General features: G+C 44.6%; 1 protein-coding gene across 5 annotated transcripts in view; it reads left to right on the top strand.

Annotated features, from left to right (window-relative positions):
• PTPN3 (protein tyrosine phosphatase non-receptor type 3) overlaps nt 1-16,130 on the top strand; it is a 524,536-nt gene that overhangs the window by 483,511 nt on the left and 24,895 nt on the right. For all 5 annotated transcript variants that reach the window (XM_083188292.1, XM_083188290.1, XM_083188291.1 and 2 more), the window contains one exon: nt 7,756-7,901. In XM_083188292.1, the coding sequence (XP_083044418.1) occupies nt 7,756-7,901 (146 nt within the window). The remainder of the gene's footprint in view (nt 1-7,755; nt 7,902-16,130) is intronic.

Consider the following 16,130-nt stretch of genomic DNA (forward strand, 5'->3'; position numbering starts at 1 on the left):
ATTAATCGTCCGATTTCATTGTTTTTGCTCGTTTGGACAATTAATCGTTCGATTTGTGTGTGCACATCGTTCAGTATTTTTTATACTTACCTTCCGATGCGCGTCCCCGTGTGTCTTCTGCGGCGTCGGCTCATCTTCCCTGCTGCAGGGAAGATATGCAAATCTTCTGACCAATTTCTGGTCATGTGTTAGGGGCGTGGCTTGGACGCGGCATGTAAAGCCGAAAGCTGTGTTCCCCCGGCAGCTGACAGCCCGACACGTGCCAGAGCCGGCGGGGACCGAGCAGGAGAAGCGTCAGGTGAAGCGGCGTGTGCCCCAGCGTGTGCCCCGACGTATGCACCAGCAAGAGAGGTAGCAGGGAAGGCAGTTGCGGGACCCGGTAGGAGACACAGCGGGGACTGAGCACAGGAGCACGGAGCACAGCAGGGCATATCTGGCGCACTGTGGGGGTCATATGTTTGGCATTGGGGGCATATCTGTGGCACTGGGGGGAATATCTGTGGCACTGTGGGGGCATATGTTTGGCACTGTGGGGGCATATCTGTGGCACTGGGGGCATATCTGTATATCTGTGGCACTGGGGGCATATGTGTGGCACTGTGGGGGCATATGTTTGGCACTGTGGGAACATATGTTTGGCACTGTGGGGGCATATGTTTGGCACTGGGGGGCATATGTTTGGCACTGTGGGGGCATATGTTTGGCACTGTGGGGGCATATGTTTGGCACTGTGGGGGCATATCTGTGGCACTGTGGGAGCATATCTGTGGCACTGTGGAGAGCTCCAGAAATGGACATTCTTGGACATCATACAAAGCAGGTTCATTGTGACAGAGCAGAATGTGCACTGAGCTGTCAATACCTTCTACATAGCCCAGCCCATTACCTTCTACATAGCCCAGCCCATTATTATAATTTTTCTGAAATCTTAAGCTAAATCTTTTGTCAAAATGTACTCTTTTGAACTAAATCTTTTGTGTTGGGCAGATGGGGAGTTCAAGGGAAATCTTAAGATAAATCTTAAGATCACAGATCTTTCTAGTGTGTGGGCACCTTTAGTGTTCCTGTGTCCTGTGTCCAGGGATACTGTAACATGGCCGCCATTATGCCATAGTTCCAGGACAGTATGGTCATATAAGGATTTTTCATCTAAATCAGTGGTCGAAGTGAGGCGTTATACGGCGGTATGTCATACCGCCACTTCTATCTGGGGAGAAAAAAAAAGCCCTCAGGACGCGCTCTGACACATCAGCAGCACGTCCTGTGCTGTCACTCATGTACAGGTCCGGGTTGAGCAGCGATTTGCTGTCACTCCCACCAGGGGAAGATTGGCCATTATAATCACCGAAAGATGATCATGTGGGGCTGGGGCTGGTGTAGTGAGCTGGCTCCGCCCACACAATTACATATGCCTTCAAGAGCGAGCAAGACTTCCCCTAGTGCCTCAGGTTACAGAGGCTGCGCTGCCTCCAACTGCGCCTCAGACTACTGTATGCAGCCAGCCAGCCACCAGCGGGGTACTGTGCGGCGCAGCGGCGCTGATACGCGGCCGGGACAGGGGCTCGGCAAGTAAATATGGAAAGGAGGTGGCGGGGCTGCTAAACGGGCTTGCTCTATGCAGCGGCCGGGTGGAGGAGGGGCCTCACAGGGCGTGCGCCCTGACCTCAGCCGCCTTGCCTCCTTATCTGTATGCATATTGTCACCGTGTGGCCCCACCTCTCCATAATAACACCCCCTGAGTTCCTGACTGTCCCCGCCGTTTATCAGCACCCCACTGCTGCCCCTAAGCCCCTCCTTCTCTTGCATATGTAATGTGCGACGGGGCGTCATGACGTCATGCGCACATGACCATATGCGCAAAATGTGCTTGGGCAGGACGGGGGCTCTCCAAACTGCATGGCTATATTGCTGTTGTAACTGGCAGGTGAGTGTAGCCAGGCATATGTCGGGACAGGTGACAGAGGACGGGTGGGGAGTGCTGATGTGCGACAGGAGGTGGGGGGGAAGTGATTTGTGACAGGAGATGGGGAGGTGATCTGTGAAGGAGTTGGTAGGTGGAGATGTGTGACAGAAGATGGGAGTATATGTGTGACAGGAGATGGGGGATGTGTGACAGGAGATGGGGGGATGTGTGACAGGAGATGGGGGTTCTGAGGAGGAAATGAGTGACAGGAGAGGGGGGGAGGTGATGTGTGACAGCAGGTGGGGTGGGAGATGTGGTGCAGGAGATGGGGGCAGATGTGTGACAGGAGATGGGGGGATGTGTGACATGAGATGGGGGTGCTGAGGAGGAGATGTGTGACATGAGAGGGGGGAGGTGGTGTGGGACAGCAGATGGGGGGGGGAGGAGATGTGGGACAGGAGATGGGGGTAGATGTGTGACAGGGGATGGGTGGAGGACATGTGTGACAGGAGATGGGGGGATGTGTGACAGGGGATGGGTGGAGGACATGTGTGACAGGAGATGGGGGGATGTGTGACAGGAGATGGGTGGAGGACATGTGTGACAGGAGATGGGGGGATGTGTGACATGAGATGGGGGAGGAGATGTGTGACAGGAGATGGGGGAGGAGATGTGGGGGAGAGCATTGCCCCTGTTATACAGCAATCAGCAGAAAATGGCTGAGCACCTGGCAGCCGAAGTCACGCCCTCTGCTTGCTCCTCTCCTGAATACAAAGTGTTGTGCTGTCTGCCGTTCAGTGCGCAGTGCTGGTGCAGTGCAGCAACAGAAGAGTACCAGTAACAGCAGTGGTAATTAACTGGTAAGTAAGTCAGCACTGCCACTGACTAAGTTGAATTATTGCTGTAGATTAGTTTGTGCCCTCTTATGCTTGTGCCCTCTTATGCTTCCACTGCCTGCTTCCTCCAGGGTTGCTTACCCTCCCGAATTGTCCGGGAGGGTCCCGGAAATAGGGTCCCCCTTCCAACCCCCCTCCTCCCCCCAGAAGGGAGTGCAAGTCTACTGCATTTAGCGTGGCCTTTCACATGGGCCTCTACACCCTCTCCCTCATATCGAGATTTGCGCCTCTTTCTGGAGGGGGTGCGGCTAAATGGCAAATTGCGTCATTTAGTACCACCCCCTCCTTGAAGAGCTGCATTTTCCGGGATGAGGGGTGGGGCTACATGACAGTAAGCCCGACCCCTGGAAAAGCTGCAGAGTCTTCTCTCCGGGCCTCTCCCAGAGTGGAGACTCTAAAGCAGGGCTGGCCAAAAGTTCGATCGCGATCTACTAGTCGATTATGTAGCTCCCGCCGGTAGATCGCGATCAAGTGCTCTGCCAGTACACCTTACCCACAACCGTAGATGTCAGATAAGTAACGCCAATGAGCCCAGCAGCGGCGCATAATTAAAATAAAGCTCGGCCACTAGCCAATACCAGTTGCAATTGATTTCAATCCGTGCCAGGGATCTAATCAGTGCATATTTGTGCATATTTGCAGTGTGTGCTTTTATGTTGATTTATGTTGATCAGAATGTGAATTTCAGGCTCATTCCCTGTGTCAGGATGTGAATTTTGGGCTCATTCCCTGTGTCAGGATGTGAATTTTGGGCTCATTCCCTGTGTCAGGATGTGAATTTTGGGCTCATTCCCTGTGTCAGGATGTGAATTTTGGGCTCATTCCCTGTGTCAGAATGTGAATATCAGGCTCATTCCGTGTGTCAGAATGTAAATTTGGGGCACATTCCATGCGGCATAATGTGTAAAGGACGTATTGCGTTTGGAGGGGTATGTTTTACACAGGGGGAGATGCCACTTTGCGTCACATCTTTCACGTGATATAATAATTGTTGTGGCGATTGGTACATCCACTCCGGCATTATGTAATTTAAAGGGCACCAATGGGTCGTAAGCCTCTTACTGAGTAAATGTTCTGCTGTATAGATGGAGCCTGCACTTCCCACTATTCTAGTCACATTACAGCTGAATTACCGGCTGCTTCTCCCTGCACTGCACAAAGTGGCTGATTCAGACCTGCTCGCCAGGCTGCATATATTCGATGCCTAGTGAGCAGGTTAATGAAGAATGCACATTCCCTGGCCACCCGAATTGCTTCACTACCATGCGAGCGTATGTGTATGCTTACACACCTGCTCGCATGCGGATGCAGAGAGGAAAATCATTAGATGGTTAGACAGACACTATTGATGTTTTAGTCTTGCCTGTCGCCGGTGTCTTTAAGTATAATGATGTAGTAATCCCGCCTACTGTTATGCTGGCTCCACACATTATTGATTTGTTGCTGCCTATGTGAGGCTACTTCCAGAAATTGTCCTGGGCCACTTTTAGTCCCCAATCTGCCCCTGCCAACATCCATCCACTAATTTGTACAGCGGTGAGAGTATCTCAATGTGTGCAGCTGAACCCCCAGTGACCCCCCTGATACCTCCAGTGTCAGTGCGGCAGTGTGAAGGTCCCCTGCCTTGTAGGACTTGCTTTGCGGCTCGCTGTGCCTCTGATCTGCAGTCTGCAGCAGAAAGCTTCTGTGAACTCGGCTGTGTAGACCGTGCTCCTCTGCCCTCCTCCTGTGCCGCTGGCTCCATCTTCAATCCCGGTGGCGGGTGAGTGTGTGCCTCATTGCATTACATCTTCTATGTCGCCCTTTTGGCATGGGCTGCATGGAGGCGGCAGCGCCATCTTGCCCATGTGATTTCCCAGCTTGGATGCCTGCAGTTGGTATCTGCTGTTAACGGCTCTCCATATACAGGATCCTCGCCTGGCATCTTTACAGCTTCGGTCCCTGACAGTTGTCCATTTACTTTGCATCTCTCCCTGACTGCTGACTTGGAGAGCCCATGGGGAGACCTTTACAACAGATCCATAACTGAGAGGTGCAGGGGGGACAGGGGGTATGGAGAGGTGCAATGGGGACAGTGAGGTGCAGGAGGGGGGGGGCAGAGGGACAGGAGGATGGAGAAGTGCAATGGGGACAGCGGGGGGCAGAGGGACAGTGGGTGCTCCACTTCAGTGACAGGACACAGACAGCAACCCAAGGAGCCCATAGATGAAGATCAGTGAGCTGGTGAGTAGCAATTGTACAATATGGCCACTTTCCACAAGGTTTTGTATTTAATACAATATTGTTTAGTGTTGCACTATCCTGTATTATAGAGGATCCATATTGAGGAAGTAAATTATAACACCTTTTTGCACCTACACATCCTGTAGTCCAGTGCTTGAGTACTAGATAGTATAAGGGGTCCTAATAGTGTGGTGTAGAATGTGTATAAGGGGTACACTACACTTAGACACGCCCCCTTTTCCAGTGGCCACACCCCCTTTTCCGGAGCGCGCGCGCCTTAGGCGCGCGCTTAACTGCACCTTTTATTTTGCCATACCCCCACTTTAAAATTTCCACTTCGAGCACTGATCTAAATATTAATATTGTGTTGGGAACACCAGAAGTGCTTCTCATTTATGTTCACTGTCTAGTGTGTGTGTGAGTGTATGTAGGATGTCATTCACTACATAAAGTGTTTAGCTGAATCTGGTTTTTAAAGCACATTATCACTGTTATTTTACTATACCCACCTAGGAATATAAGTTGAAGACTTTGCTTTACAATAAAAAAGATATATTGTCTCTCACACCACTGCTAAAGCATCAATGTGTTACTAAAGCATACTAATCTACATTTTGTATACTGCACATTACTCTATTAGAAGGAGCTTGATTAAACATCCATGTTTCCACCATAATGCTGCTGATTCGCCTCCAGCCTCCCAAGCACTATGGCATGACAGATGCAGCACACATCGCTAATGCAAGTTTACTTATTTCAGACCGCATTAGCACAAAACACAATTCTTCCTAGATATTTTTTTTACATATTAATCATTGTAACCACTGTTAACCTGTTACAGTTTTTCTGTTGCAATATAAAATGTTTAATACAGCTCAATCAGCTCCCTTTTATAACTTTTTTTTGGACCTCTACAGTATGTCTAATCAATCCCCCATTTATGAGGCAAAGCTGTCCTTTAGCACCATAGCACTGTAGACCTCTAAAAGCCCAGTTCACCTGTACTGGCCACTAGTCTGTGGAGAGGTAAGCCAGCATCTCCCAACATGGCTGCCAGCCTAAATGTAGGCACTCTCCCCAGAATCTAGAGGAGCAGTGCAATCCAAATCAAAATGGGAGTGCAAAATGGTTTGCATTAATGACTATCTTGTTAATGTTTATGGGTTAATTGGATTAGGCATAACTCTGTTGATGCTGTTGCAGTAGGTCTCGAAAAACTGTTTATTATTTATTACTTTATTTTCATCAATTTAAAATTTCCGCTAATCTAAAGGTGCCCATACATGGTGCCGTGCGATGCGACGCATGCTCCAATGGGCATCTCATCGCACAACACATAAAGTCTGTGCAGCTTTTGCTTTTTTGAACTAGCTTCGGATCGCATTGCACGCTAATCGCATGTGATTTGATCTAGTTCAAAATGCACAGAAATATTGTACCATGTATGGGCACCTTAACCAGACTACTTAGTTCATGCACAATCTGCTACTCCTGACTACTATAATCTTAGAAATGAATACATACCTGCCCTGTCTGATTTTGACATGAGCCCTGACCTATAAATTGTAAGTAATGGCTGTACTGTCACACCTATTACCAAAGCCCACAATATCCAACCTAGATGCACGATTATGGCCATCTTGAATAACAGAAATTTGGTAAGTATGCATGGATGGTTGGTAGATATTGAGTTACCAAATCTTTTGTACCCAAAAAGAGCATCATAAGACTGTTCACAAAGGACTTCCTATATTAGCCAAGCATCTGTGTTAACAATGTTATTAATTCAGCTACTATGCACATACAGTACATCACACACAACCCCTATCTAGGCACCTTTGAAGTCCATGATAAGCCTTATAGCCATAGGTTACCTGCAACCTGCAATGCCCAGGCCTAGATCAATGGGCATAAGAAATATATCCAAGGAAGAACAAAGTGCAAAATAAGGGAAGAAAACATTCACATAGCATGCATCACCTTATGAGTGGAAGAGCTATAACGCAACTAGTCAGCATCTTCCCACCACACTTGATGGATCAACATTACTGCCAGGGGTTACACTTATTGAAAGTAAGGAAGGGTCCCTCAGTAATGCACATGAGGCACCCATTTGGGACCCTGTCTTCTGAGTGCAAAATATACCGGAAGGGGGTTGTGCCTAGGCCATATGCAAGATTGTAGAGAACCTGTTAACTCTTGTTGGACTCAATCCCCCACCCAGCCCCAGCAAGAATGACTTGAAAGTTCCCCACAGTATCTCAAGGAGTTGTGTTAAGTGCAACTACATCAGAAATGCAGAAAAACTCCTGTGTCCAATCACATCCCCCATTCAAGGAACAACATGATTGTGGGCATTCAACAGCCCAGTACAAAATACAAGCTGCTAGTCTTCCTCTGCCAACATTGCTGCCCTTCGTGTGAACATCCCCACTCTTCATAATATGGCCACCAAAACCTGGAGGAGTAGAGCAAACCATCACATTGGGAGCACCTGCTTTCTTACCTACCTACCAAGATGGCCGCAATGATCTTAGGACACCAACCCCAGTGCCTAAATCTACTAATTATTTATACTTTGTATGAATCAGCATGATTTAAATAGCATAGCAGGATGAATTTAGCTATTTTTAATATAAAGTATCATATATGGGTATCCTAATGTATGTTTTCCTCTGGCTCACAAGTTGAAATGGCATTTTTATATATTTTTTTAATTTGTATTGTTTGCAGACTGGTGAGGAACTACCAATTTGTCATCTACAGTATGTTGCTTGGCCTGATCACGGAGTACCTGATGATTCATCTGATTTCCTGGAATTCGTACTTGGTGTAAGGCAAAGGAGAGAAGAGAATCAAGCAATCCTTGTACACTGCAGGTAATTGTATTGTACATACTGTACTTGTATAGAAAAATATAATATTTGTACAGATGTGTCACAAAAATGCATATACAGTTATTAGTAACCACCAGTAAAGATTCTGTACTCTTAAAATGACTACAGGTAGTTGACTTTCTGAGATTACAGATTTCTGTTATTGATACAATAGAACAGTGATGGCTAACCTTGACACTCCAGCTGTTGTTGAACTACACATCTCAGCATGCCCTGCTACAGTTTTACTATTTGGCCATTCTAAAACTGATGCACTGCATGCTGGGATGTGTATTTCAACAACAGCTGGAGTGTCAAGATTAGCCATCACTGCAATAGAGGATGGTTACTCATTCATGAGTGGGCTTACACCAGTACTCATAGGGTTTCTATCTCACAGTTAGTAACCGCCTGTTACTGACTTTCCCACTGATGGTTACATCATACACACTTTCAGGGCTTGCAGGCATAGGCAAATGCAGGGGGGGTTTCTGGTTGCCCTGAAACCCCCCTCCTCTTGACAAGTGCCTTCAATTATGATACAATAACAATGTTATATAATATCATTACTAGCGCTTGAGCCACATCATCCAGAGATCAGCTGGTGCACATGTCCAGTGGTAGCAGCGTCTTCTACCACATTTACTGTATATGTGGATCTGAGCCCTCAATCAGTGTACTGGACCAGAGACAGGAACCTTACCATGAGTAGGAGAATGTGAGCTTAGAAAGTGCAGTGCTGGTTCTAATAGTTTTGTGTATTTATTATGCTGTTTTTTTTTATTATTCTTTTTATTGGATTTTCATTTAGCATAGATTCATGCATATATTCAGAATATTTTCAATAAAGTGTACCAAAAAGAAAGAAGAATGTAGCTGCGCTTAAAAAATAAATTGAGGATTGGTTGAACTATCACAGTAATTTTATTAATATGTTAATACACTACTAAAATGGTTGTTTTGCAGCCATCAAACATGAATAAAAACAATGATAATAAATCACAGCTGTATATAATTATGTGGTTCCTCACCAACCAAAGAATTGGAGTGTCCTGGAGAGTCCTGTATTATGGGCCCATATCGGTGTTTATGAGTTCCCAAATGGTCATCCAGAGGGAGAATCACCTGTTGCAGATCTTGTGCTTGGAGTGGCCCAGAGTGGCACAAATAACCAACTCCTGCTGTAGGTTTCTTGTAGATGGTAAAGATGTATCTCAAGCTTCAATGGATGAAACAAACATTTGGAAAGGGGGAAATTCATGGTCCAGATGGAGAAGTCAGGACTGCAATCCAGAGACACTTGGTGGGGAGGCTGCAATACTCTTCTTACGCATTTCACTACGCCAGGTAGCTTTATCAAAGGATGTCATTGCAGTGCTGGTGCTGGCTTTATATACCCTAGCTACATGGGTCATGTGACCAATCAAACCTAATTAGGTCAACCAATCCAAAGAACTAAATAATAAAAATACGTTTAAGTAGGAGGCATAAAACTATAATAAATGGTCAAAATACACATATTAGGAAATTTGCACATTTTTATTCTAAATATACACAATTAAAAACAAGCATATATTATAATAAAGGTCGTAGCTTTGACCTTTACTTCCGGGTCAAGCTTTTCATATATATTAAATCCCACTTTATGGGTGAATAATAACAGTTGCTCATAGTATTTTGCAATCTCTCTTAAGTGTCACCATGGCTATCGGTACGCCCAACTAGATAGTAGCTTAAATTGGCGTTATTTGTAATAAGTTTGTATAGAGGGGCTCCCGGAGAGTGCCCAAGTGTTTCCGGGTCAAACACCGGAGTTCCAGAGTGTGTAGCAGTGGCTGCACGTCACATGCGCCGGAATACTTCCGGGTTAGCATGTCGAGACTGCTGGAGGATGCTAAGCGTCAGACCTACATAGTGGTGTCGGTCATATCCGGACTACAGAATGACGCTGTGTGTCAGGACTACAAAATGACGTTTGTTGTACAGGGCGGCGTCTCCACTTGTTCTTATCTAGGTGCCGCTACGTAGAGAACACCAGCGTCTCCTGTTTCCAGGACCACAACAGGGGGACAAATCGATCTAAGACAGGGAACCCCGAAAAGAAGACGAAGAAGTTCAGAGGGAAGAGAGGAGGAAAGAGGGAGGTACTTAAGAAACTTTAAGACAATTGGAAGACCCGAAATTCTATCTCAACCTTCCAAATGACCCCACAAATTTGTTTAAATCCCAGCTATTTTCCCTTTTGGATTCAGCTGCGGTGGAGGGGACCATATCCAGGGAGGAGCTTAAATTTATTTTTTTTGATCACCCTGTTTTGCCCATTTATTATCACCTCCCCAAAATACACAAGTCCATCGCATCACCACCTGGGAGACCTATTATTTCAGGTATCAATTCTTTAACCTCCAATCTTTCTTTCTTTGTTGATTACTTTCTCCAGCCTAGGGTAGCCACTCTCAGGTCACACATCAAAGACACCACCTCATTTCTAAATCTCATCCAAAATGTCACCTGGAAAGAGACCTACAATTTCCTTACGTTAGACGTCGCCAGAATGTATTCAAATATTCCTCATGGGCTGGGATGCAAGGTAATTGAAAATATTCTCAATAGAGATGGTGACCTGGGGTTGGAGCTCAGACAATTTCTACTTAACTGTATTTCTTTTATCTTAGAGCACAATTATTTTCTATTTCAGAACACACTTCTTACAGGTGATGGGTACCGCCATGGGGACCAGATTCGCGCCCAGTTACGCCAACCTTTACGTAGGCGAGGTGGAGGACAAATACATCTGGGGCAGTGACTGTGGCATGAGTCTGGTCCTCTATGGATGGTACATAGATGATCTTTTTATTATTTGGGATGGGGATGCACATTCGGCGCACGCTTTTGTTGAAACCTGAATACTAATGAGTATAATTTAAAATTCACATACACATTTCACCCCACAGAAATCTCCTTCCTGGATGTGGCCCTCTCCATAGTAAATAACCAAATAGTGTCAAAAAAATTCTTAAAAGAGGTAGGCAGTCAAGCCTACCTACATTTTCAAAGTGGACACTATCTCCCTTGGAAAATGAGCATTCCAAAGGGGCAGTTTGTCCGCTTGCGGAGAAACTGCTCTTCCCACACTGATTTCACAACTCAGGCACAAGATATGGCTACCTCCTTTAGAAATAGGGGGTATCCACAAAATCTGGTTAACAAAGCGCTGGAGGAAGTGTCCATCCTTGATAGAAACCTTCATCTGAAACCAAAGGAGAAATCAGATAACGAAAAAAAGAAGACTTCAGAACACACAAAAAGAGATATTTCGTTCATCGGCACTTTTAATAGCTGCCATGTAAAGATTAAAAACATCATTAAGAAAAACTACAGCATACTTCAACAGGATCCCTTACTAGTAGGCACTTTACCAATCAAACCCAATTTTATTTTTAGAAAAAAAACGTTCTCTTAAAAATCTATTAGCCCCCAGCCATTTAAAACCCAGCCCCCCTGCGCTATCTGAATCCTGGCTTTGCCCCCCACCAATAGGTTTTTTCAAATGTGGTAGACAAAAATGTATAACATGCTCCCACATTAAAAAGTCCAAAACATCACAAATAGAGGTTGGAGACAAATTTAGAACAATACGTAATTTCATTAATTTCAATACCACACATGTTGTGTATGTGCTTTCCTGTGGGTGCGGCCTCAAATATGTGGGCCGCATCACAAGAAAATTAAGGACAAGGTTCCTGGAACATCGACGGAACATAAAAACCCGTCTGGTGACACATAGTGTTTCTGGAACAACACAATTCAGATCCACGAAGTTTAGAAATTGTGGGAGTGGAACTGTGGCACCCCGCTCCACCCCTTTTATTCCTGTGCCCCCAGGGAGTTAACATTGCAGCCAATGCTGCCAGAACAGGTCCTTTCCCCTGTCAGCAGGGCTGTGAGGGGTTAACAGACTCAGCTAGTGTCCTAGCTCCCCTGCACGTGTGACAGGAAGCTGGGAGGTCAGAGGTGATCCCAGCAGCAGTGTGTGAGAGAGGACATGTGGAGAGAGGGAAAAAGCTTTGTGAAGAAGAGCTGCAACAACCACAGTGTCAGAGAGAAAAGGAGAGTGCTGCCTAAAGACAGGAGGAACAAGTGCACTGAGGCATGTGAAAGAAAGTTGAAGGAGGTTGCTGTCCCAAGTGTGAGGAGAAGGAAGAGAGAGAGAGAGCACACTGCAGCAACCAGCAGAGGGGCCAGACAGCATGCAGCAGTACACCCAGAGATTCATGTGGCAGAAGCCAGCAACACCCAAGGTACTGATTCAGTTCCCCTGAGACAGCATCTGCACCCCTTGTAAGGGGATATCAGGAAATAGAGACATCTCATAGACTCCCACTAAAAAGGCTAGTACCCTGCTGAGCCCTACAGACAGGACAAGGTCTGCCTAACCCCAGTAAAAGGATATAGAAGCAGGGTAGAGAAGTGCCTGCTAGATTCATCCTGTCCAGGACAGCTCTATATTGAGGCTACCCCTGCAGCCTGTTTTACAGTTACAAACAGGAGGTTACCCCTGAGCCGGGAATCTGCCTGCTCCTCAGTGAGGATTGTTTTTGTCATTCACCCTTCCCTGTGAATCATAAATAAGTGTGCACATTATCATAGGGACGTACCCTTAATATGTTTGAGTACTTGTCAACGAGGGACCATTGTTCAGAGACAGTGACTGGTTAACCGTGACCACGTATATTGAGTTACCATTAATGTGCATAAAGCGTTTAGATTGGCTACAGAGCCAGAGAGTTTTATAGTGTTTTCATAGCGTCAGTTGTAACTGTTAAAGTTGATACAGGATAGAATATTGAAGTGATAATTGTGTTATCTTATGCTTTACTGTGACTACCTGTTTATTGAGTATGTATTATGCCACTTGCAGCCTATTGAAATATTGCAGCAGCCAGTCCGTGTGTTAGCAAATAAATTACTGTTGCTGCTAACAGTAGTAGTATTCCTTTGTGGGTTCTCCATGGGTTGTGCCACCTCCTGCCTCAGGTTCTGGAAGAAGAAGCCGTGAAGATTCCTGAAGCCATCAACTCCAGAGTCAGGTACGCGTATCACACCACCCCGTGGCAGTGAGTCTGTCACAGAACATGTTAAACCAACCATGAGGGGGGGTGATAGATTTAATAAATTATGCAAACAAGAAGTTTTCTGGATGCACACATTAAATTCCATTCACCCCGATGGTTTAAATGAAATGGTCGAACTGAACTCAGTTATTTAATCTGCTTATTCCTTTATTAGTATTAATATGTCCACTTTAATATTTTATGTATTTATATATATGAATTGGTCCTTCCCTTCTTCTTTGCTCCAGATGGATAATATCCTGTACACCATAAAATGCAAAATATATCTTCTTTTTTATATGGTCTAATTATCCACTTCAATCAATATAAAATATACTCTTAAAATAAACATGAGAGAATTTCTAGAAGTCTATGGAACAACTCTAAATATTTAGCTCCGAGCATCTAGACGCCCTAAGGTTGCTAAGAAACAAGAAGATGCCGATTCCCATACATAGCGTCACCTAGACCTAGTTGCTGGGAAACTGGAGATGCTGGTGTTCTCTACGTAGCGGCACCTAGATAAGAACAAGTGGAGACGCCGCATTGTACAACAAACGTCATTTTGTAGTCCTGACGCACAGCGTCATTCTGTTTGACCGACACCACTATGTAGGTCTGACACTTAGCGTCCTCCTGCAGTCTCGACATGCTAACTCGGAAGTATTCAGGCGCATGTGACGTACAGCCACTGCTACACACTCTGGAACTCCAGTGTTTGACCCGGAAACACTTGGGGACTCTCCGGGAGCCCCTCTATACAAACCTATTACAAATAACGCCAATTTAAGCTACTATCTAGTTGGGCGTACCGATAGCTATGGTGACGCTTAAGAGAGATTGCAAAATACTACGAGCAACTGTTATTATTCACCTGGAAAGTGGGATTTAATATATATGAAAAGCTTGACCCGGAAGTAAAGTTCAAAGCTACGACCTTTATTATAATATATGCTTGTTTTTAATTGTGTATATTTATAATAAAAATGTACAAATTTCGTAATATGTGTATTTTGACCATTTATTATAGTTTTATGCCTCATACTTAAAAGTATTTTTATTATTTAGTTCTTTGGATTGTTTGACCTACTGTAATTAGGTTTGATTGGTCACATGACCCATGTAGCTAGGGTATATAAAGCCAGCACCAGCACTGTAATGACATCCTTTGATAAAGCTACCTACAGTAGTGAAACGCGTAAGGAGAGAATTGCAGCCTCCCCACCAAGTGTCTCTGGATTGCAGACCTGACTTCTCCATCTGGACCACGAATTTCCCCCTTTCCAAATTGGATACAAATGTTTGTTTCATCCATTGAAGGTTGAGATACATCTTTACCATCTACAAGAAACCTTGCAGCAGGAGTTGGTTATTTGTGCCACTCTGGGCCACTCCAAGCACAAGATCTGCAACAGGTTATTCTCCCTCTGGATGACCATTTGGGGAACTCATAAACACCGATATGGGTCCATAATACAGGACTCTCCAGGACACTCCAATTCTTTGGTTGGTGAAGAACCACATAATTATATACAGCTGTGATTTATTATCATTGTTTTTATTCATGTTTGCTGGCCGCAAAACAACCATTTTAGTAATATATTAACATATTAATAAAATTATTGTGATAGTTCAACCAATCCTCAATTAATTTTTTAAGCGCAGCTACATTCTTCTTTCTTTTTGGTACACTATACAGGACTGACAATCCTGTTCTAAGCAGCAGCTGGGTTAAAACCACCCCTGGTAAGTTTCTCCTTGTGAGAACTGGTCCTTACAGTTTTTTCTACTTTCAATAAAGTGTCTGGCGTACATACCTTAAACAATTATATCAGTAAGCAAGATACCCATCTAAACAACCAATGTATCCATTACACCATTCTTAAACAGTATATTATAGTATGTAACGAGGTCAGTAGTCAGACTTGAATAATAAACATAGCAATTTGTATATTCTTATTAATTAAACTAAACATCATCTAGAGGGGGGAATATATATAAGCACAAAGCAGGACAAGACAGACAAGTAGGGCGAAAAGAGAAGGGGGAAAAAGGGGAGGGGGGTGTGTGGGATGGGAGGTATTAACCAGTGAGGCCCAGATGAACATCATATTAGTCAAGGATACTTCCACACCAAGCGGTAAATTAACTTGTCGTAGAAGCGGTCACCGCGTCAGCTAGCAGGAACCATTCGGTGTGTCGAAATATCCTAAAAACATGAGTCTGAACGTCAGGGTCAAGGTTGTCAATGTATATTCCTTATTTTTTATAAAATGAAATAGCCCCCCTTTCCGGATTAGCGGAAACAGAAGCCGTTTTTCTATCATAGTATAAAATTTGTAACAATTAACTTTGGACTTCTGCTATAGACGGTGCTGTTGGGCATAACCAATGTGATAAAATTATCTTTTTTGCTACTGTTATAATGATCGTTAGTATAGGTATAAGCATAGAATTTCTTGTACCTAGATCCCATTCATTAAAGTTAACTAGTAGACAGGTCATATAATTCAGGGAGACCTGTAATCGGAGGGTACGATTGATGTAGTTAATCAGTTTGTTCCAATAACGTTTGATGAAACCACAGTCCCAGAAACAGTGAAGATATGAGGCCGAAGAAATATGACATTTAGGGCATTGTCCTGAATTGTTGGTAATGTGCATATCTTGCTGGGGATATGTAAGCCATTTGGATAGAGCAGAAATGTACTGTACTTCCTGTAATCAGGCAGAGCTGAGAATCTTCATAGTAGAGTCAAAATGGGAACTTCATACTTTGCTGGAAGGGAGCATGGGAAAGTGTACTTTCCTTTTGTTAAAAAGGTTATCCAATCTAGAATCTATTGTTACATCTATCAGAATTGTATACAAGAATTTAATGCGGTATGGTTGCTTTGTGCAGGAAACCAATAGCTCATGTATTGTTTTTAACGGGGGGAGGGGGGTTGTTGTATTGTGGGTGGTCCAGTAGGAGAAAGGAGGTAATGACGAAGTTGGAGGTACATGTAAAACTATTTGGATTGTAGCCCAAAGTCATCCTGTAATTTTTGAAAGGAGAGGATTGTGCCGCCTGGATCAAATACCTTTGAGGATGCAGTTATACCTTTCTCGTGCCAGA

The sequence above is a fragment of the Crinia signifera genome, chromosome 5 (genome assembly GCF_055691185.1).
Source record: "Crinia signifera chromosome 5, ASM5569118v1, whole genome shotgun sequence".
Taxonomy (NCBI): domain Eukaryota; kingdom Metazoa; phylum Chordata; class Amphibia; order Anura; family Myobatrachidae; genus Crinia; species Crinia signifera.